Source organism: Nomascus leucogenys, chromosome 3, assembly GCF_006542625.1.
Source record: "Nomascus leucogenys isolate Asia chromosome 3, Asia_NLE_v1, whole genome shotgun sequence".
NCBI lineage: Eukaryota > Metazoa > Chordata > Mammalia > Primates > Hylobatidae > Nomascus > Nomascus leucogenys.
In genome coordinates, this window is record NC_044383.1 from 19,665,547 (window position 1) to 19,689,942 (window position 24,396).

The 24,396-nt window shown below is 34.8% G+C and overlaps 1 protein-coding gene across 2 annotated transcripts in view; it reads right to left on the reverse strand.

Annotated features, from left to right (window-relative positions):
- The window catches only part of NHLRC2 (NHL repeat containing 2), a 62,158-nt gene that overhangs the window by 20,568 nt on the left and 17,194 nt on the right, over positions 1–24,396 (reverse strand). For both annotated transcript variants that reach the window (XM_003255491.4, XM_030806859.1), the window contains exons 3-5: positions 19,307–19,762; positions 16,643–16,764; positions 11,952–12,081 (exon numbers count right to left, since the gene is read on the reverse strand). In XM_003255491.4, the coding sequence (XP_003255539.1) occupies positions 11,952–12,081; positions 16,643–16,764; positions 19,307–19,762 (708 nt within the window). The remainder of the gene's footprint in view (positions 1–11,951; positions 12,082–16,642; positions 16,765–19,306; positions 19,763–24,396) is intronic.

The following is a 24,396-nucleotide window of genomic DNA, read 5'->3' on the forward strand; positions in this document are numbered from 1 at the left end:
CATTCTAACTTAATTTGGAATGTTTTCCATTCACAATATTTCAAAGCCTTTATTGGTTCAAATTTTTTTTTTTTTTTTTGAGATGGAGTCTCACTCTGTCCCCCAGGCTGGAGTGCAGTGGCGCAATCTTGGCTCACTGCAAGCTCCGCCTCCCAGGTTCACGCCATTCTCCTGCCTCAGCCTCCCGAGTAGCTGGGACTACAGGCACACACCACCACACTCGGCTGATTTTTTTGTATTTTTAGTAGAGATGGGGTTTCACCGTGTTAGCCAGGATGGTCTCGATCTCCTAACCTCATGATCCACCCACCTTGGCTTCCCAAAGTGCTGGGATTACAGGCATGAGCCACCGTGCCCAGCCGGTTCAAGTATTTTTAAAATGCTACATGAAAAAATGTAAATGATTATGTTTTCAAGTCCTCTACCCTGTTCTCCCATTTCTCTGAATGAAATGTAATTACTCTTATGGTAATGTGATAGACCACTAAAAGAAGAGGGCTCCTGAAAGCATTCCTTTACCAGTTCCTTAGCTTTGGAACCAGGTGGGTCTGGATTTGAATTGTAGTAGCTACATCACTTTCTAATGTGTGTGCCTCAATTTCCTCATCTGTAAAATTAGCACATCATCACTCTCTACATAAGATTACTGGAAGGAATAAAACAGTATAAACAAAGCACCTGACATGGTGCCAGACATCATGTTAGCTGCTAAACAATTTGCTGTCTTTCAACTTCTATACCTTTCTTATCCTAGAAAGCTTACACCCAGATATGAACATTCAGATCTCTGCTCAAGCTTCTCCCCTACTCCCCCATCTAATACCCCCCCACACACACCCATCATTCTTAGCTCCTTACCTTGCCTATTTTTCACTGTAGCATTTATCACTATCTTACATGTTACTTATTTATTAATTTACTGCCTTTCTCCTCTACTGAGCATAAGGTCTAACAGGCCAGCAACTTTGTTTTATTCACAGTTTTATTAGTAGCACACAGAATAGTGCCTGGCACATGCCAAACGCTCAGCAGGTATTTGTTGAATGAGTAAACTTTCCCCTAGAAACCACAAAAAAAGAAAGCCCTAAAACTATCCTAATGATGGTTGGTATTTCCTAATAGTACTAATGATTCATCTCTAATCCCAGAAGTCTGCTATAGATGTAAACCCGCACTATTATCCTCTCAAACAATGATGCTGAATGGGAGTGGCAGCCCACCCTAAAAAATGCTGTGGATATTTGATGGGTAATATATCAAATAATATAGTCATGCCAGATCATTTACATAATGACTACACTATTTTATTATAAATTATGCTTATTTCTTCTCTATATTTATAATATGTATATATCAATATACGGCACAGGTGGATTATATTACCTATGAATTTCACTTTAGATATGGTAAAGCAGGCTTTTCATAAAATGTATTATAGGAAGGGGATTTGGGATCTGATAGGGCTGAGAACTCCAAAGCCACGCATAACAGTAAAGCCTTTCAACATCTCTAACAAGCTTCCATTCATGATAAAAACTCTTAGCAAACTAGGATCAGAAGGCAATTTATTTAATCTTATAAAGAACATTTTTAAGAGAGTCACAGCAAACATCCTACTTAAGAACAAAATCCTACAAACATCCCCCAAGAATAAAAATGAGACAAAGATACCTACTATCAACACTTCTATTTAACACCTTATGGAGGTCCTAGTTTGTGCAACAAAGAAGGAAAAAGAAGCAAAGTACAAAAAGATTAGAAATAAAACTGTAGTTATTAGCAGATGACATAATTATGTACATAGAAAATCTTCACAATTTTATACAGGAATTTAGCAATGTTGTTGGGTACAAGCAAGGATAAATTCTTTTATCAGTTTACAGCAGCAAATATAAAAGAAAATTTATAACGACATTTAAAAACATCAAACACCTAAGGGTAAATATAACAAAAGATTTATAAGCCTTCTACACTGAGAACCATTATTGAGAGAAATATAGACAGATATTTTTATACAACTTATCTTGATTGGAAAGTCAGCCCCAGCCAATGTTAGGACCTTATGGGTAACAAGACTGCAAGTTTGACCAAGTAAATGAAAATAAAAGCACTCCATCCTTTTAGCTTCTCAGGTCATAAGCCTTGGAGTCATCTTTAATTTCTCCTTTCTCTCACATATCACACATGATCCATCAGCAAATTATGTAGGCTCCTTATTCAAAATATATTCAAAATCTGACCACTTCTCACCACCTCCACCTTGACCTAAGCCACTATCAGGGATTACTGCAAGAATTCCTTCTGAACTGGTTTGTCATCCTGTTCCCACCTTGAAAACTGCCTTTTTCTTTCTCTTTCACATCAATGTCCCACCCTAAGAAAATCTCAGAAGGGTGAGTTAGGCAAATTTAGCTCTAAGCTTTAGGAACAAAAACATTTGCTTTTCTTAGCTTGCTTTTAGAGCCTCTGTCTTGGCAAAGGAGAGCTATGTTGGTGCATAGCTGAGTGAAAGATCAAATTTAACTTTGTTATCTAGTTCTCCAAACAGGTCGGTCTAGCTCAGCTGGGGCTTACTATAATAAGGCAAAAGCTTCCCAGTGATAGATAAAGTATGGGCATTGGTTTAGTTTTGGTCTCTGCGTACTTATTTCCTTCAGATGCCCGAGGAAGGAGAAAAAGTAGAGAAGCAGCAGCAGTGTCAGGTCAGGGTTCAGGTGTTTGGAATTCTAGATAGCAACTTATGAGGATAATGATAATCATCACCCAGGTCACTTTCTGTGTTGATGGCACCGAGCTAATCATTTTACATGAATTACTTCCTTCAGTTCATTCAACAACCTCAACAAGTCTTATTATCATCATCTTCATTTTATAAAAAGCCAGCTTCAAAGAGGCTAAATAATTTGCTGAAATTCACCCAGCTAAACTTGGAAAATGATTCATTAGTGAATCTGACTCTAGATTATGAATGTTCTGATGAGAATGAAGGAACTATTTGGTTCAGTTCTCTGCTTGTCCCTTTTTCACTCTCCCTTCTGCCTCTGATCCATGGACTTAGCTCTGGTAACAAGTACTCAAGTGCATTTCTGTCCGTGATCAGAAACAGGGATCTGATTAAATGTACCCACAGCCTCCTACTCCAGGATGCAGAGTGAGGTTTACCTATCTGCCTTTCTCTCCCTGTACCCCTGGGAATGGTCGATGGTTGGATAATGTCTTTAAAGTTATTTTCTAGTCCCTTGTCTTCCCATTTCCTGTTTGGTTCAGATCATCAGCATCTGTTCGTGACACTTTATGACAAAATTCTTATCTTATAGAAAACAGTGATAATAGCAAACACGTATATTATATTATGCTTTCTGTGCACCAGACACTGTTCTAAGTGCTTTACATATATTAATTCTTATCCTCATGGTAAGCCTTTCAGGTAGGTACTATTTGTATCATCAATTTAGATGGGAAAGTTGAGGTATAAAGAGGCTATGAAACTTGTCCAAAGTCACACAACTACTAAGATGTGGAGCTGCAAACCTAGCTGTTCTGGCTCCAGGGTCCCTGCTCATAGCCACCGTGCTAGACCACTTCTCCAGAAATTTTTACCCTGAGCACTGAAGAGTTTGTTTTTGTACAAAATGAAAGTTTAAAAAAAAAAAAAAGTGGGCTAGCATTTATAATATCTATCAAAGTAACAAGAGTCATATTAACAATTTACAACTGTTCATCCTGGAGTGTGGTCTCCAAAGCACACAGTTCCATCACTGAGTATGGGTATTAGATTTGTTTCCTCTAACAAGAATGTGGTAATCATGAACATTTCCATTTTAAATTAAGAGTATACTTAGACCTACACAACAAACCTGCACACATACCTCCCAATCTAAAATAAAAGGTAAAATTACAAAAAAGAGTGCACTTAATATTACTGACTTTCAACAATCACAAATTAAAAATTTTTTAAAACAACAACGACAGAGGCTGAAAAGGTTCTGAGAATATTTTTAAAGGCAAAACTCACTCATAATTATCAGTAGAGATTAGACATATTTTTAGAAAACAGAAATAAAATCAACAAATGTCAACATGAAAATTACCTGAAATCCAGCTTTAAAAAAATTCTGTCATTTTAAGTACCTATGACTAGAACCTTCCTAACAGCATCCGTGAAATTCTCCATCAGTGCTTCTACACAGATTTGTTTCTACAAAGTCTCTAAACCTCTTAGGAATCAAAGTCTTAAGTCACTAGGGAAGGGCAGCAAAGCCTGTCACTTTGCACAGAGCACAGGAAAATACCATTTACAGCTGTGGAAAAGGTAGATGAAAAAATGCCCTACTGAAACCAAGCAGAGTTCTCATTCTGCTAGGGGAGAAACAGGAGACTCCCCAAACCAATCACAGACACAAGACAGAGTCTGGCTGCCAGAGAGAGGAACAGCAACAATGAAAAAGCTCCCCACATCCTTTCCTCAAGGCCTAGGCACTCAGGGCCTTCCCAAGGCTGAGTCTGAACAACAGAGAACATCCCCATCCACAACACAAGCCTGGGGCAGAATAACAACTAGTAGCAGTCTATCCCTGGGACGGCTGCAAGAGTGGAGAGAGGGAACCACCATGTGGCTTTGTTTTACAGGGATGACTGAGGGCTGAGGGTAGAGGACTAACACTGAGAAAATCCTCCAGCTAATCTTGGCCCATGTACTGAGGCAAAATCAGAAGGCAACAGCTGCCCAGCTAGAGGAATTTAAAACATATGGTGCACTGACATAGCAATAATAAAACCAAAGCCCAGCTCAGCTCCTGACCAAATTGACTCAATCTTCAATAATTATAACATAAGTACTATTTATCTCAGCCTCTATTGTTTTATACAAGATGATTGACATACAATAAATCATGAGAAGAGACACATAAAAGCAAAAACATTACCCACTTCTGAGTAACAAAGGAATGATCAGAAACAGACTCGAGGATAGTCCCCAAATTTGGAACTATCTAATACAGACTTTGAAATAACTATGCATAGTATGTTAAAGAACCTAGAGAAAAAGGTGGTCAACACACCTAAATGGATAAGGAATTTCAGCAGAGATGAATCTGTAAGAAATGCAAATGCTATATTAAAAAGGCATAATATTAGAGATGAAAAATTCCTTCTACAAATGATATTGTTTGGCCGTGTTCCCACCCAAATCTCATCTCGAATTGTAATCTGAATTGTAATCCCCACATGTCGAGGGAGGGACCTCGTGGAAAGTGATTGGATCATGAGGGTAGTTTCCCTCATGCTGTTCTCATGATAGTGAATGAGTTCTTACAAGATGTGGTTGCTTGGTAAGTGTCTGGCACTTCCCCCTTGATACTCTCTCTTGGCTGCCTGCTAAGTAAGATGTGCTTTGTTTCCTCCTCACCTTCTGCTGTGATTTTAAGTTTCCTGAGGCCTCCCCAGCCATGTGGAACTGTGAGTTAATTAAACCTCCTTTCTTTATAAACTACCTAGTCTCAGGTAGTATCTTTATAGCAGTATGAGAATGGACTATACAACAGGCTCATCAGTTGACTAGACACAGCTGAAGAATTAATGACTCAAGATTAATTGGTAGAAATTACCAGTACAAAAAGAAAAAAAAGAAGAATAAAAAAAAAAAAAAAAAAGAACAAAAGAAGAATGAAAGTAAAAAAATACAAAAATAGGAGTATAAGAACACAGATATGACCAAGAGAGTTATTGAATATAATATTAAGAAGAAATCTAACATGAGTAACTGAAGTCCCAGAAAGAGAAAGACGGAAAGGGGCAGAAAAAAATATCTGAAGAGATAATGAGTGAGAATTTCTTGAAAATAATGAATGTCAAACCACAGATTTAAGAACTCCAAGCAGGATAATTCTCAGATATATCAAACTGCTGAAAACCAAAGATAGAATCTTGAAAGCAACCAGAGAAAAAAATACACTTTACATATAAAGAACAAGAGATAATATTAAAACAGATGTCTTGTGGAAAACTATGTAAGTCAAAAGACAATGGAGTAATATCTTTAAAATATTAAAAGAAAAAATGTTAATCCAGATTCACATATGCAATAAAAATAATTTTCAAAAATGAAAGCTAGATACTTTTTCAGACCAGAATAAAGGCAAGAGAAATCACTGCCAGCAGACCTGTGTCATAAGAAGTTCTTCAGGCAGAAGCAATGACTCCCAACAGACATTTGGGACTTTAAGAAAACAGCCACTGTGGAAAACAGTCTGGCAGTTTCTTGTACACATTCACTTACCATATGACCCAGTAATCTCATTCTTAGGCATTTGCCCAAAAGAAGAGAATGCATATTACCACAAAACAAAAACCGTGCACAAATGTTTATGGAGGTTTTCTATAGCCACTGAAAACTAGAAATACCTTCAAATGTCTATCAACTGGTGAATGAATAAACAAACTGTGGTACAGCCATACAACGAACTAATACTCATTGATAAAAGAGAACAAATTACTGATACATGGAACCACAGAGATGAATCTCAAAAACATTATGCTAAATGGAAGAAGCCAGACATGAAAGATGACAGAGAACAGGAAAGAGATCACTGCTGCCAGTTGCTGGGGTGAGTGTGATGGTGGTCGGGGGAGAGTCAACAACAGGCTATGAAATAACTTTTCGGGATGAAAATATTCTGTATCTTGACTGTGGTAAAAGTTACAAGACTGCACATATTTGTCAAATTTCATAGAATTACATACCTAATAAGGGTAAATTTCACTTTATATAAATTATACCTACTTAACCTAAAGAAAACTCAACACCAAGTCAACGTGATAAGGCAGTATAAGAATCTTCTCTCAAATTTTAGACATAAAGATATAACTTCTTATTTTAACAAAATAAAAATATATTAGTCATACTGCATCAAATTTATTCCTTCAAAACTCCCTGTGTCGTCTGATTTTTTTTAAAGCAAAAATATTTTCATGGTATTTTGTATCATATTAATAATGGGAGTCAGAGAAGCATTTATTGAAGTACATAAATACGAACACTGTAGATTATCAGACTAGCATACTAAATAGTTGGATTTCAACCATTAAAGGTTGTAGAAGAATGGCTAAACTTCTATCCAGGGAAAATGTTGATTAAAGGGCCAAGAAAGGTTAATGGGATTCTGGCACGTTATCCTTTCTACAAATGACTCAAAATCAGGTAACGTCTTAAAGTACTTAGATACTGATACGGGTTTTGGCTGGGCGCAGTGGCTCATACCTGTAATCCCAGCACTTTGGGAGGCCAAGGCGGGTGGATCACTCAAGGTCAGGAGTTAGAGAACAGCCTGGCCAACATGGTGAAACCCCATCTCTACTAAAAACACAAAAATTAGCCAGGCATGGTGGTGCACACCTGTAATCTCAGCTACTCGGGAGTCTGAGGCAGGAGAATTGCTTGAACCCGAGAGGCAGAGGTTGCAGTGAGCAGAGATCACGCCACTGCACTCCAGCCTAGGTGATACGGCGAGCCTCAGTCTCAAAAAAAAAAAAAAAAAGATACTGATAGGAGTTTCAACCTTTATGCTAAACGTCTTTCAGGTTGTTGTCTGGTACAAATGGAGTCAACACAGACCTGACACACATTTTAGAAACATTACAATGTATCTGCTGAAAAAATGAACTTAGTGTAGTAATTATTTTTGGTGCATGATGTTCTGACCATATTAAGAATGACAATTAAAAAACGAACACAGATAAAACGTAATTTTGTAAAAGTCACTTTATATTATTTTTATAACTGTACAGCATAGTTAGGTTAAATATTCAGACACTATTTAAAATACATAAACACATGCATTTACATACTACATGTAGATTTAAAATAATGAGATATTTCTAGTCCCTTTCCTACATCTCTTTTTTCAAATTTTTAATTGACCAATAATAATTGTGTACATTTGTGGGGTACAATGTCATGTTTTGATCTATGTGTACACTGTAGAAAGATTCAATCAAGCTAAATAATATATCTATGACCTTACCAACATTTTTTTCTGTGTGGTGCGAATGTTAAGTATCTATTCTTTTAGCAGCTGTGAAATACATAACTACAAGTCAGTCACCATGCAGTGCACAATTATCTCTAAAACTTATTCCTCCAACTGAAACTTTGTACCCTTGGATCAACCTCTTCCCTTTCCCCATACCTTCCCTTATTCCTAGCCTCTAGCAACCACCTTCCTATGTTCTTTTTCTGAGATTTTCTTACAATTTTTTTTAATTTATTTTTTATTTTAAAATTTCTTTTGTAGAAATAGTGTCTTGCTATGTTGACCAGACTGGTCTCAAACTCCTAGCCTTAAGAAATCCTCTCACCTTAGCCTCCCAAAGTGCTGGGATTATAGGCATGAGCCATCATGCCTGGCCTAAGATTGACGTTTTTAGATTCCACAAGTAAGATCATACAGTATCTGCCTGTCTGTGTTTGGCTTATTTCACTTAGCATAACGTACTCTGCTTCCATCCATGTCGTCATGAATGACAGTATTTAAAGCTGTATAGTATTCCAGTGTGTAGATATACGTTTTCTTTTTGTTTTTTTCAGAGACGGAGTCTTGCTCTGTTGCCCAGGCTGGAGTGTAGTGGTGTGATCTTGGCTCACTGCAACCTCTGCCTCCTGGGTTCAAGTGATTCTCCCACCTCAGCCTCCCAAGTAGCTAGGATTTTTACAGGCATTTACTATCACACCTGGCTAATTTTTGTATTCTTGTATAGACGGGGCTTCACCATGTTGGCCAGGCTGGTCTTGAACTCCTGACCTCAGGTGATCTGCCTGCCTCAGCCTCCCAAAGTGCTGGGATTACAGGCGTCGGCCACCATGCCCAGTCTTAGATATACATTTTCTTTATCCATTCATCCACTGATGAACACTTGGGTTGCCTCCATATCTTAGCAATTGTGAATAACGCTGAAATAAATATGGGAGTGCAAATATCTCTATGACACAGCAATTTAAATGCCTTTGTTAAGTCGGACTACTGGATCATATAAATATTCTATTTTTCATTTTTTCAGGCACCTCCATACTATTTTCCAAAATGTATTAATTTACAATCCCAACAGTGTACAAAGGTCCTCTTTTTTCCGCATCCACATCAACATTTATCATTTGTCTTTCTGATAAAGTCATTCTAACAGGTGTGAGGTAATATTGCATCATTGCTTTAATTCTCATTTTCTTGACGATTAGAGATGAATATTTTCTCATATATCTGCTTACTATTCATATCTCTTTTGAGAAATGTTTGTGAGACCCTTTCCCTATATTTTAGTCAGGTTGTTTTCTTGATATTGAGTCACTTACATATTTTGGACATTAGCCCTTTATCGGTTATATGCTTTGCAGATATTTTCTCCCAACCCATAGGTTGTCTCTTCATTCTGTTAACTGTTTTCTTTGCTGTATAGAGCTTTTTAGTTTGATGCAATCCCATTGGTCTATTTTTGCTTTTGTTGCCTGTGTTTTTTGGAGTCCTATCCAAGAAATCATTCATTGCCCAGATCACTGCTGTGGATCTTTTCCTTTCTTCTTGTAGTTTTACCGTTTCAGGCCTTGTGAGTCTTTAATCTATTTTGAGTTGGTTTTTGTATATGATATGGTCCAATTTCATTTGTCTGCATGTGGATATCCAGTTTTCCCAACACCATTTATGGAAGGAATTGTCCTTTCCTCATTGTGTGTTCTTGGCACTTTTGCTGAAAATCATTTGACTGTAAATACTTGGGTTTATTTCTGGGTTTTCTATCCTGTTATATTGGTTGATATGTGTGTTTTTATAACAGTACCATGCCGTTTCGATTACAACAGCTTCATAGCTTGAAATCAGGAAGTGTGATGCCTCCAGCTTTGTTCTTTATGCTCAAGACTGTTTTGGTTATTCAGGATCTTTTCTAGTTCTATACATATTTTAAGACAGTTTTTTTCTATTTCTAAGAAAAATGACAACACAGTTTTGATAGAAGTTACACTGAATCGGTATAATGCTTTGGGTAGTATGAACATTTTAACAATATTAATTCTTCCAATCCATGAACATGGAGTATCTCTCCATTTATTGTCTTCTTCAAATTGTTTCATCAATGATTTATAGTTTTCTGTATACAGATCTTTCTACCTCCTTGGTTAAATTTACTCTTAAGTATTTTGCTTTTTTAAATGCTACTGTCAATGAAATTGTTTCCATAATTTCCTTTTTGGATAGTTCACTGTTAGTATACAGAAACACTATTAATTTTTGTATGTTGATTATGTAATCTTCAACTTTACAAAATTTATCAACTCTAATAGTCTTTTGGTGGAGTCATAAGGATTTTCTATACATAAAATCATGTCATCAGCAAATAGAGACAATTTCACTTTTCTTTTCCCATATGGATGCCTTTTATTTGTTTTTCTTACCTAATTGCTCCTCTTCCCATAAGGAACCACTAGTATAAAAATGTGCATTTATCATTCTTCTTACTTTTTAACTTTATTATGTCTGAATGGATCTCCCAATGCTTGTATTAAATGCTATTGTACTTGCTATAAAAGAAATCATATTGTAGATTTCTACATACAAAGAAATTATATTGTACATATTCTGTAACTTTATCACTCAAAATATCCCTTGTTATATTTGTCCATGCTGCTAGATGTAGCTGTAGTTTGTTTACTTGCACTACAGAACAGCTCTTGTAATAAATAACATCATGCTAAAATATGATTTAGTAAAAATAATCAAAAGTAGTGCAAATAAGGCAGGGAGGTAAAAGTGAAAAGTACTGGTGAAGATTTAGCACTGAAATTATTTAGAATTGCTAATGCATGGTAATAAAACGGAGACTGAGTTTTAGTTCACTGTATTAATATTTCAAAATTCTCTACATATGAAGTATCCCTTTAGTCGGATGCACTGCTCCTACTACACCATCCCCCCCTTGGTGAGCTACAAAACAAATTATAAATGTTTACAACATACAATTCCATAAATAGAATTCTCAAAAATAACCTACACAAAATACTTAAGTGTTAAGGGCGGGTAGTACTAGAAGTTCACTCATTTATTTTATGAATATTAAGTGCTTCATAAAAGTTAATAACGAAAAAGTAGGGTATTTCAATCATAATTAAATTGGCATCATAAAAGAAAATTACCTCAAATGTAAAGCCTTTCAACTAAGCTGGTACTTATATACTCTTTATGAAGACAACACCAACCATTTAGTCCAAAATTCCATTTTCAACGTATTCTAACTTTGTTTACTCATCAATCCAATTTTAGACATGTAGATGACCATCTCAGTATCACTGAGAGCCAATAAAAAATAAGAATACTAATAAGAGTACTCCTGGATTTCTTTTAGTCAATTAATATAGTTAATAAAGATAACGTTAAGTTTCATTCATTATCAATGTCTACACAATTCAGTAGGGTAAAAGTTTAAAGAAGCTATCATACTTTAATATAAATTTTTTAAATCTAAAGCAAAAGCAGCTGCCTCTGATTTCTTTTTCAAACTAGAGTATATAACGACACTGTAAGTTCCTTACTTATGAATAAATTTATTTTTATTATTACTGATTACTGTTCATGAATAATCTTTTGAAGTTCTGACAGTATAATCCTTTCAATATAAGAAATTCAGAACTACATTAATTGGAGGGTGCATCTAATACATAATTCTTTAGAGTAACACACAGACTATCTTATAGATAAAATATGTAATATTATATATAATACATACTCTAGTATATATATCTATATTACTGCTAGCTTTGTTTTTACACAATTAACGAACTCCAAGGCATAGGTATAAAAGTATAAAATAAAGTAACTAGCAATGGAATCCAAATGACCACCTCAAGAATATTTTTAAATCTTATATGAAGTAAAATTTACTTTTACACTTAATATCAAAAGTTCACATACCTGATGTTCCAAAAACTACATCCCAAGGGGAACTAATGGGTTGTTGTTCTCCTTTTGCTCCACCTTCTTTATCTGTACCTTGAATTCCAATGCCAGCTACAGTGCTCACCTTCCCAGCTTCTAGGTCAATCTATAGAAATTCAAAGGATGGTTTTATGCAATGAATGTTACTTTTGCTTTTGTCTTTTGCTGTGTAAAGATTTTCAAAGTCAATAGAACATTCAGAGCGTATGTGCAGTACAAAGTTTTATTTTAAAAAAAGGCCAATCAATTATAGAATGAACTTCTTATTCAAATGCACATAATCAGTCCATTTCATATCCCCACCTGTCCATTCCTCCACTTTTCCCCTCTTATCCCCGTCTCCCATCATGACTCCAGCAGATCTGGCATTGACCTCATCTTAACTAAACAAAAATTTTAAAATGAAATTTTAAAACACAATGTAGCAAAATACATGTTTCTAAAAATTAAATGCACATATTTCAGTTGTGCTCAGCTAGTAACAGACACACATTAAAACTTATATGTGCCAAGCACTGATCCAATAGTGAGCAAGCCAACCAGCCATCCAGCCATGCTCATAACTATGAGACGATTTTAATATTTTAGAGAAAACTAAAACACAGATCGTTAAGTAACTTTTTCAATGTCCCACAGTTAGTAAGTCAAGAATCTGGGACCTGAACCCAGGCAGTTCCATGACACTTTATCGACTTTACTTCATAAACTGAAAAACTAATGTATTCTACTGGGAAAATATGTTCTGCTTTCATCTCCTGAGACCCTCTCCCCAACAATGTATTGGGAAAATTTTCAAACACACAGGAAAGTTAAAAGATTTTTGTAATAAACATTCATATACCTACCACTTAGATGATATTCAATATTTCACTTAATTGCTTTATTGCATATTTTATCCAGCTATCAATAGACAGAAATTTTCCTTACTTCATAGATATCTTATTCCTCAAAGCTAGAGCAAATATTAAACTTCTGGAGAAAATTTACCTGTATTCCCTTTAAGATTATAAGCATGACAAGATACCCACCATCATTGCTAATGCTTAAAAGCAAGAGAGGTACTGGCCAGCAATATAATAAAAGGAAACAGGAAGTTTAAAAATCAAAAGGGAATTTGTTTTTGCAGACAATATGTTTACATAAGAAACAATCAAAAGATTTTGGCAGAAATGGACAAGCTGGTCCTAAAATTCTTACCAAATTGCAAGGGATGTAGGATAGCCAAAATAATCTTGAAAAAGAAGAAAGTGGGAGGACTTATACTTCCCAATTTCAAACGTTATCAAAAGCTACAACAATCAAAACAGTAAGGTACTGGCATAAAGACAGACAGAGAGATCAATGGAATAGACCTGTCCATACATCTATGATCAACTAATTTTTAACAAGGCTGCTACGGCTTTTCAACGGAGAAAGAACAGTCTTTTGGACAAATGTTTCTGGGGTAACTGTATATCCACATGTAAAAGAATGAAGTTGAATCCCTACTTCACACCATATACAAAAATCGACTCAAAATGGATCAAAGACCTAATTATAAGAGCCATAACTAAAAGACTTTTAGAATAAAACACAGGGGTAAATAATTGTGACCTTGGATTTAGCAATGGATTCTTATGACAACAAAAACATAAGCAACAAAAGGAAAAAATGGACAAATTAGTCATCATCAAAATTTAAAACTTCTATGCATCAAAGAACATGATTAAGTATAAAGGCAAGCAGAAAAATGTGAAAAATCATTTGCAAATCATATATCTGATAAAGAACTTGTACCTAGAATATACAAAGGATTCTTACAACTCTATTATAGAAAAGACAACCCAGTTAAAAATTTGGCAAAGAATCTTAAGACACTTCTCAAAGATATCAAAATGGCCCATAGGCACAGGAAAAGGTGCTTGACATCATTAGTCATGAGGGAAATGCATATCAAAACCACAATGAGATGCCACTTCATATCCAGTAGGATGGCTAGAATTTTTAAAAAATGAAAAATAACAAGTGACGGTGAACACGTAGAAAATTGGAACCCACATATATTTCGAGTGGGAAGGTAAGATGGTGCAACTGCTATGGAAAATAATTCAGCAGCTCTCAAAAAATTAAACATAAAACATATAACTCTACAATACCAGTTCTAGGTATCTACCCATGACAAATGAAAATGTATGTCCATGTAAAACTTGTGTATCAATGCTCACAGCAAGATTATTCATAACAGCCCAAAATAACAAACTATACAAAATAGCCAAAAAACAATCTAAATATCAATGGTGAATTGGTAGATAAAATGTCATATATTCACACAACAGAATACTATCCAGCAATACAGAGGAATGAACTACTGAAATGCTACTTCACACATGAACTTTTCATTACGCGAAATGAAAGAAGCCAAATACAAGAAAATATATATAATTCTATTTAATAAAATGTTTGGAAAAGGCAAATTTATAGAGACAGAAAGTAAATTAATGGTTGCCTAGGGATGGGAGGGGACAGGGACTATCTGTAAGTGGTCATGTGGGTTCTCACTTGGGGGATGAAATGTTTTAAAAACAACGTACTTACAGTTGCAAAACCTGTTAAATTTACTAAAAACTAATGAATTGTAGATTTGAAATGGGTTAACTTTATGATACATAAAATATAGCACAATAAATTAAAAAATATACACAAAACATTATGTTTCACAAGATCACATACAAATAAAAACATGCATTAAACATATCACAATGGCTGCTTATAGGTATGTTAATGTAAGGGGAGTGAGAGTGGGGGGTATGGGGAAGTAGGAGAATTTGTAATTTAAATAAATTATTCTAAATGAGAAGGGTCTGCATGAAACAATGTTTGTGAGCCATAAATGTAGAAGTATAATCAACTCAATCCTCTGCAAATGAGGTCTTAAACAAAAATAAAACACAATAAATATTCTTGTATTTTTAAAAGGAAAAAATTCTACTTTCCATTTCTGCAGACACCATATTAAGTCACAGAATATAGAACAATTTCAGGTAACCTAAATTTGTTGTGATTATGCTACTTACATGCATAAATATTTGAAATGGAGCACATGGTCAATACTCCAAAACCCATTAAGTTGTAAAGCAAGAGAAATGACATACGATTAAAAAAGGACAAGTACTCCCTGAATGTTGCAGGCTGGCTATTTTACTAATTCAATACACCATTAGAGGTCTAGCCCCTTTGATGAATTATAGAGGCATACAACCCCAAAAAGATAATGATAAAGAAATATTAATCATTAAGAATTTAGTAATAAAAAAACCACTTTTCCCTAAAATATACACCATGGAAACATTAGTCCTATGAGCAGCTCTGCTTATAAAGGGTTCTCTGGTCAAATAAGTTTAGAAATGCTGCCCAGATATCCCCCCATTAATGCACTCAACAATACATTAGCATATTTAAGTCTGGAAGAAGAAAGTCTGCAAGACTTTAAAAAACACATCTGCTTTAATGTATTAACCCACAAAATCTGTTTTTCATGTAACACTTTTATACTAAGAGGAATACACACTTTCAAAAGTGCTTCATGAAACAGTATTATTTGCTCATAAATTCATCCAACAAATATCTGCTGCACACCTACCATAGGCCAGGTCTTTTCTAGGTGCTAGGATTCAGTAGTAGACAAAACATATTTCTAGCCCTCAGGGAGACTTACAGTACAGTGGATATTATTATATATTATATGTATTTTTTTCTGCTATGTGTATATAGGTGATAATATTGTCAAATAAATGAGGATAAATGTCAATACTGAAAGAAACAGTGAGAAAAACAAGGAAGTATCTGAACAATGTATTTAGACAGGATGAGTATGATGAACTTGGTTACTTATTTTCCAAACACATGGCAACTTAAAGACCAATGGTTTAGCCAAAACAACCATCAGTAGGAAATGTTTGAAATAACTGAGTACATCTACAATGGAATGTGATATAGTCATTCAGGTGACTAATACGCAAAAAAAAAAAGTTAGAAAAACCTGCAAAACATTATGTATGCATAGTATCATTACATTTGTTTTAAAAAATTCTCTACAAATAGGCTTTTTAATATCAATTTATAAGAGTAGAAAATTTCCAAAAAGACACACACTTTAACAGTGGATGGTTACCTCTGGGAAACTGGAATTGATGGTCAGCGAACTTTTTTTTTACCTTTATGTATTAGCTGACTTTTTAGAAATAAGAACACATAATAAAATAAAACAAGTTTTAAGACGAATTGGCTAATCAGTATTTCCTGCCAAAGCATAAGAGTTGAAGAGAAGCAGGAGTGGTATGATTTTCTTTCTAGTTTGAGAAAATTCAACTGAAAAAGGACAAAGGATCATTGTAAACTAGTGGTTAGGAAAATACTTCAAAATGAGGAGCTTTTGAGTGATTAGGGATACAGCTTTGAAACAAGGGTTAAAAAAAGAACTGAATGGGGTTTTCTTTTGTGGCAACTACATACTGACACAAATAGAAACAGGATACTTGAGAATAAAACTAAAGTGAGTACCTCAAGAAAAGCAGAACAAGGACATTGACATACGTAAGCATCACGCTTTAACTTCAAATATTTAATGTAGCAAATACATTTCCTTTTTCTGATTATAAGTATTAAAACAAATTTAAAATGAAAATTACCTTTCTTATAAGGTGGTTTTCAGTGTCTGCCACATATATGATATTATTCATTATGGCTACACCCTGTGGAGAATTAAAAGTTGATTCTGAAAATATTCCATCTTTTCTTCCAGGGTTGGGTCCTAAAATAAGATAAAATTTCCCACTTAAAAAGTGATCTCAAGGTAAAACAAAACAAAACAAAAAAAACTTGTATTTAATGCTGGGATTTTAATATAAAAACATGGTATGTCCCTCTAAAAACTAAAATGTTCCCCAAGGAACATTTTTCTTAAGAGTGAGTTTTGCTAATGACAGGGCTCATAGTATAATTACTAGTGCACTTAAGCATAGTAGCATATAGCGAAGAAAATAATTTTAAAAGCATTCTAATTATCCATTACCTAGACTACAAAGATTTAAAAATAACTCCAATTGTTCAACAGATGAACAATTTTTAACAATTTTGAAAGATATGCTCCTTGGATAATACAACGAAAATTATGAGCCCTTTCCCTAGAAAAATATACATGGCCAAATTGTTGCAAACAATCCTAGATCCTGAGGACCACTGAAGCCTTTCTTAGGAGTCCAAGGACCCCAGATTAAGAATCCTTCTTATCTACTATTTCACTTTGTCACAAAGTCCTATGATATATCATACACACTGTAAGAGAGAGTGACTCTAGTCCACTTCTCAGTTTTTACAATTCATGTAGAGTTTCAAGGGTGGAGAATATAACACAATAAAACGTACTGTTATTTCCGTGGCCAGCAGACAAGCCATTCGAGGCTTTGTGGAACTCCATTGTCCTAGGCAACCATAAAAAGGTAGTGTAACGGTGTGGCTAGAAAACAAACTCAAGGCCTGACACAGTGGTTCACGCCTGTAAGGGTTCAAGACCAGCCTGGCCAAAACAATGAAACCCCATCTCTACTAAAAATACAAAAAATTAGCCAGGCATGGTGGCAGGCACCTATAATCCCAGCTACTTGGAAGGTTGAGGCAGGAGAACTGCTTGAACCCGGGGAGTGGAGGTTGCAGTGAGCCGAGATCATGCCAGTGTACTCCAGCCTGGGCGACAGAGTGAGACTCCATCTTAAAAAAAAAAGAAAACGAACTCAAGAGCCCAACAGACCCTGTCTAAATCCCAGGTCTGTCTCTTTCTAGCTGGTGATTTGGGCAAGTTCTTTGTGTCTCAGTTTTTCTTCTGTAAAATGGAACTAATTGCCTAACCTCATAGCATTGTGCAGGCAAAAATGAGTTCATGTAAGTAAAATGTTTCGAATAATGCCAGACATATAGTGTCTGCTGTAACTACAATTGTTAATAATACTATTATTGTTGTTATTGATAAGAGTTCCCTGAAAAAAAAGGGAGAGTTCTGTGGTTACATGAGATTGGAAAATATTGTGTACTATACCCCCTCTCATGAGGAAAATTAGGAGAGTAAAAAATTTGAGAAATATTATGATACCATCACCAATACAAATCTGTTAGATAACATTAAACTAGTGTTTACCGAGTGTATCGGACCAAAGAATTCTTTTTTAAAAATTATAGAATAACTATATCAAAATATAACAGTATTTCTAGAAATATGTTTGGGTAGTGTAGCTTGCTGCTGGTTTCTCTTTTAACAAAGAATATTCACCTACACTATTTTGAAAATCACAGAATCTATTAAACACTTTAAAACCACTTAAATTCAAACTGCTACAAAAGACACTTTTTCAGTAACAATTCAATTCTCATAACTGCCTGTCATAAATCAAAATACCAAGTAGCCAAAACAAAACAAACACCACAAAACACAACACATACTGTATCTTGGTATATTAAGAATAACATCAGGGCATAGGACCACAACTAGCTTTTTTATATTAGGAATTCAGACATTCCTACTTTATGTACTAATGCTGCATATATTACTAAGCAGGATTGATTGCAAAGAGATGAATTACTTTTGTCTTTGACTAACATGTTGTCAGATGTCAGCTCAGTTTAGATAAGCAAGATTAATAAGAATGTACTCAAGTAGAGTTTATTAATTATGTAGATGTAACCAAGAGGTAGTTTTAGATCTAAGACCAGGGAGATATAGAACAAAATGATCTATGCTTGCATGATACTTATACTCTGCTACACCTATTTCTATTCTGGAAATAGATCCAGAAACATGTTCAAGTTCTTATGGAAGAAAGGAGAGAAAAGTAAAATTATGCACAAATTCTAGCTTATTTATTTTATAAACTACTTCTCAAGTTCATGGGGCACTGACATGATCTTTAAAAAGATACGGCTATATTTTGTTGGAAAGTGAAACATAATACTTCTACTTAAAATGTCTGCAATCCAAAACATATGTTTTCATAAGAAACAGTAAGTACAGCAGTTTAAAAAAAAAAAAAGATAGAATATACGAATATACCTAAAAGCTAAACTATGTCCTCTTTTTGACCTGGAGCTTTTTCAGTGTTTTTGTTTGTTTTATGAGGGAGTGAGAAGAGGTTAATTCAGACATCATACATTAATTAACAAAAAATTTTTGTTAGGAAATTAAGTCAGTGTATATCACTTTTCTATAATTAGTTTTCATTTAGACATTTCAACTTTTATATTTACCTTGAACTATTTTTTTACTGTAAAACACATTATATATCATAATCAGAAGCAAGCTTTACCTCCAATGCTATATTGAATTTGTCCATTCTTCCAAACGACCAAAATTCTATGATGTCCAGTGTCTGCTATTACCAATCTATTAGTAACTTGGTCTACCGTTACTTTGCCAGGAAATAGCAATGGTGAAGGTGGCAAAGAATCTTTATACAGTTTTATTCCAATTTTATTATCTCTGATCTGCCCCCTGTCTTTGTAATACTTTAAAGCAATTGAAGTATATAAAAATAATTTATCTTTGTGTCCCTCTCCAATCAAAGAAAACAACATGTTTCCGCGAGGTCCAAGTATGACTAGAGTTGGCCAGCAGGAAACTTCTAGTTCTTGCCAAAGGCTGGCATCTGTATCATTAACCATAGGGTGGGTGATGTTGTATCGAAGAACAGCATTCTTAATGTTATCCAGGACTTTTTCATTTGGAAACTTAGCCGAGTGAACACCAATAATGAGAAGACCATCTGAAAGGAAAAAATTTATGTTAAACATTATTAAATATTTAAGTTTGAATATCATCATCCACACATTAGGTTTTGGGTCACAAATATTAAGTCCGTAGATTAAAAAAAAACAAAAAGTAGAACTACGCTGATCTTCAACTGCATTTTAACACACATATAAAAAACTAACAAATTTAAATATCATAACAATCTTGATTACTACATAAAAACACACATGATCAAATTCATATGGCTATTGCAGGATTAAAACTTTTTTTCTTTTATTTAGATAATGCTATAAAAATTATCTTTATTTTCTTATTAAATGTTAAAATTTTTTCCACCTATAATAAGCCCCTTTGAAATTCAGAGTTGACTATGCCTGCTTTTGGGAGGTATTTATTGTTATATCACTCTCTTATATTTTTTGATCTAACTTTAGATTACAGATTAACAGAATAAATATAAGCAAGATGTTTCCTTATAAGGCTTTTATTTAAAATTCCTATTCTATGGTTCTTAGAACAAGCCTTTCTGTAGACACAATTGCTGAAAACAACATACTTCTCTTATCTAATCAATACATTATTTCAAGAAGTTAGTACCAAAAAACAAACAAACAAACAAACAAAAAAGAAGTGTTAGGCTGGATTCAGTGAAAAAATTCAATATCAACTACCAAAGTAGTAGAGATAATAACAGCTAAGTACGTTCAAATCTCCCAACACATCCACCAAAAACTACTCAAACCTGCAAGATGAATAAAACCACACGAATCAGGAGGTATAATTTCCCAGCAGCTCATACTTCTATTACAACTATTAATTCCGAATCAAAACACAAACACGCATGCTTGAAGACACACTCTGTTTGAAGATAGAGAAAAGTAAACACGACCAGGTAGATTGTACAGGAGGGCCAAAACTCAGAAAAGCAAATGACAGAAGATCAAATGACAGAAGAGTGAGCTGCCAATTTTATTTTCTTTTCCCATCCTTTTCTAGCTTTCCCCTGAGAGTGGGTCAGTTTTGGAGCTGTATGGGGAGCCAAAATTCCAATAGAAACCCCACTGCAACTCTGGCCCAAGAAACCACATAACCTGGACAGTGTGGGAGAAACCCTGAGGGGAAGAGCTGGGGAAGGCGGCTCCTTATTTCTGAGTATGAACACTCACAAGTGTTAGTTTAACCTCTAAACTACAGTACATGGAACAGATTTTTAAAAGTGTAGCAAATGCTTGGGGAGCTGAGAACTGAATAACTGGGTTTACAGAAGGAGAGAGAGCTGATGGAAGATGAGACAGAAGTTATAATTTGAATTAAGAAGGTTGAATGACTACTAAAATAAAGCTACCAATATTCCCTACAGGACTATAAGAGAACCCAGAGTTCACATATCATATATTACAACGTCGAGGATACAATTCAAAATTACCTGACATTCAAAAAGAACAAGAAAATATGGTCAATTATCAAGGGAAAAAAAAAAATCAACAGATATTGATGCCAAGATAAAGCAAATGTTCGACTTACCAAAGACTTTCAAGCAACTAGATAACTATGCTCCATGAGGTAAAGAAAAACACAAATGAAGTAAAAAGATAGGAAATATAAACAGAGAAATGGAAATTATAAAAAATAACTAAAAATATCAGAACTGAAAAATACCACAAGTTCACTGGACGATCTCATTGGCAAAAAGGACATGACAAAGAAAAGGTTAATGAACCTGAAGACAGCTCAACAGAAATTAATCCAATCTAAAGAACACAGAAAGAAAGAAGATTGAAAAAAAAAATAAACAGAACCTCAGGGACCTGTGGAACAGTTTCAAAAGATCTAAATAAGTATAACTGGAATCCCAGAAAAAGTGAATAAATAGATTGGGGCAGAAAAAAACAACTGAATAATGCCCAAACTTTCAAAATTTGATTAAATATATAAATTTAGAGAATTCAAGCTCAGCACACACAAAATAAATTAAAACCATGTCTAGACACATCATAAACAAACTGCTGAAAACCAAAGGCTACACACACACACACACACACACACACACACACACACACACACACATCCCTTGAAAGCAGCTGGGAAAAAAGATGCAGTGAGGAATGGTTGCCTGGGGAATGTGGGTAAAGGTGGTGGGGAGGAGTGGGAAGGACTGCACACCTGTTACCTTGGGCAAGTTACTTAACCTGTTCATCTGTTTTCTCATTTGCAAAACGAGGAAAATAACAGTAAATGCCTTATAAGTCAGGTGGATTAAAAGAGATAATCTGTGTAAGGCATTTAACATAGTACCTAGTGTAGAGTAAAATTTCAACAATTTTGCTATTATTATTTTTTAAAGTTGTAAGTACAAAGATTAATAAAAGATAAATGTAAACATTTACAAATATCAGAAGAGATTAGGAAAATAAAACAGCAAAGAAAGTGCATCATGTTGATAAACACAACAAATATAACCAAATACACATAATACTTGTACATTACCAGTCATATGAATAAATACCAATGGGCTTAACTCATTATTAAAAGATTTGGATAAGTTCTTTATATAAAAGACACATCTAAGAAAATGTGAATCAGAAAGGCTAAAAATAAAGGGGTAGAAAAAGATATGCGAGGCAAATGAAAGCAGTAAGAATATAAGGGTTGTAGATCTCCTCCTTCCGCATCTCCAGTTTCTGGGCCAGATGAGTGTTTTGCTCCACTTCATCATCTAAACTGAAGCTTACATCGGTTTCAGTTTATCCTTGTGAGTTCTAGTTCATGTTTGCAGGTTCTTTCTGGTTTGCCCTTGTTCTCTGCTACTTTATATCCATCTTTCCTTCTCAACTGCCTGACCTGCCATCAGGAGATATAATTTGCCAATAATTACAACTTCAATTCCAAACGAAAGCACAAGAACATATGCACACACACCTCTGCTTGAAGACTGTGAAAAGTTAGCAAACTCAGGTAGGTTGTAGGAGCACACAGAAGGAACAGCCTCACATATACTAGTTAGCCATGTGGCTCCACAATAACGTAAGGTCAACTACCTATAATGAATTATGTGTTAGTTCTTTCATTATTATACCCAGTTGTTGTGCTTCTCTGATCAAACTATGACTAATATAGCAAAACTCTACATCCTAGTTTTGGTGTTAGCTCTACATGTATAAAATCTCCACCCATCCATTAGCAGTTTCCCTACTCACCCATGGTTCCCTAGCTCTCCCTATAGTAGATTCACCAGAAAGGGCACATGTGCACAGTATTCTCTGAGTTTTTGGACATTCAAACTGTTTTTCTTTAACCTTGATTGATTCTTGAAGGACAAATGGTTGGATATAATCTCTTTGGTTTATGGTTTACACTCATTAAGATTCCTGAAATGTCACTCTACTGTTGCCTTGCTTTGTACATTATTTGTGAAAAGCATGGCCAGTCTAACTTACATGTCTTTGTAAGTTACGTTCTTTGTTTTTCAATGCTTAAAGTATAATAATTTTACTAGGATACTTCTTGGACTGTTCTGGGTCAATCTTCCCTGGTACCTTGTAGGCCCTTTCAATATGTAAATTCAAGGTTTCTTTTCTTTCCAGAAAGTTTTCTTGGATTCTAATTTTAGATATTTGTTCAAGTCAGCTGTTCTGATTTTCTTGAGGGTCTCCAAGTAGTTTTATGTTGGACCTCCTCTGCCTGCTTTCCAATTCAATCATTTTTTTCTGTAAACCTTTTAACTTTTTTTTTTTTTTTTTTTTTAGCTCGTTTTCATTCTCTGGGGTTTCCCTCCCTGCTTTTAATGCCCCTTAATAAATTTTTATACAAATTTATTGTCCCTTGGACAAATTTAGTTTTCATTTGTAATACAATTTTGAATTTGTCTTCTCTTTTCTGGATTCAATTAACACTCATTTCCCTGTTTCTTTTTTGTCCATTTCTTATTTTCAAATTTCTGATTCAAGCTGCTGTTTTCATTATTCCTAAATGCTGACTGAGGATATTTAATCCAGTATGAAGCAAGGTGTTACAGTTTTGTCAACTTTGTATCAGCATTTTAACTCTGAATTGCATTTTCAGCTTTTTTTGCAGTAGTTTTTATATAGGTGTGATCTGCTTTTTTCTATTCCTCTTCATTTTGTGAACAGGGTTCCTAGTTTGAGAGTGCCCTTTTCTGACAGTTCCCTTTTTCTGGGCAGTTTCATTTATGAATAGCATTGGTGGAAGGTGGGGTTGATATATCTTCTTTCTCTTTTGTTTCCATTAGAACCTTACCTTTTCCCTCATATACCCTTTTTTCCCTTCAGTGGCCTATCTCCAAGGGAAACCGAGCAATGCTTCTCTGAAGCTTCGATTCCTCGTCCTGCACTCTTTTAAGAGCTGGTGATATGGTCTAGTATGCCCAAACCTGTGTTCAGTATTTTCTACTTTGTATTGGAGCTTCTCTTTCTGGGGGTAAGGAGACTATTCTGTTTGTGCTTTGTCTAAGTACTCTGAACAACTCTACTTGTTCTCAGGGAGTCTTTTTAAGTCTCCCCTACACTTGTTCTTGGCATCCACAGACTTACAGCAATAGAACCTTTATGGGAATTTAGTTTATTTCTGAACTTACATGTAATGTGAAGGCCATGATATTCTCTGTCTCCTAGTATTGTGAAATGCAGG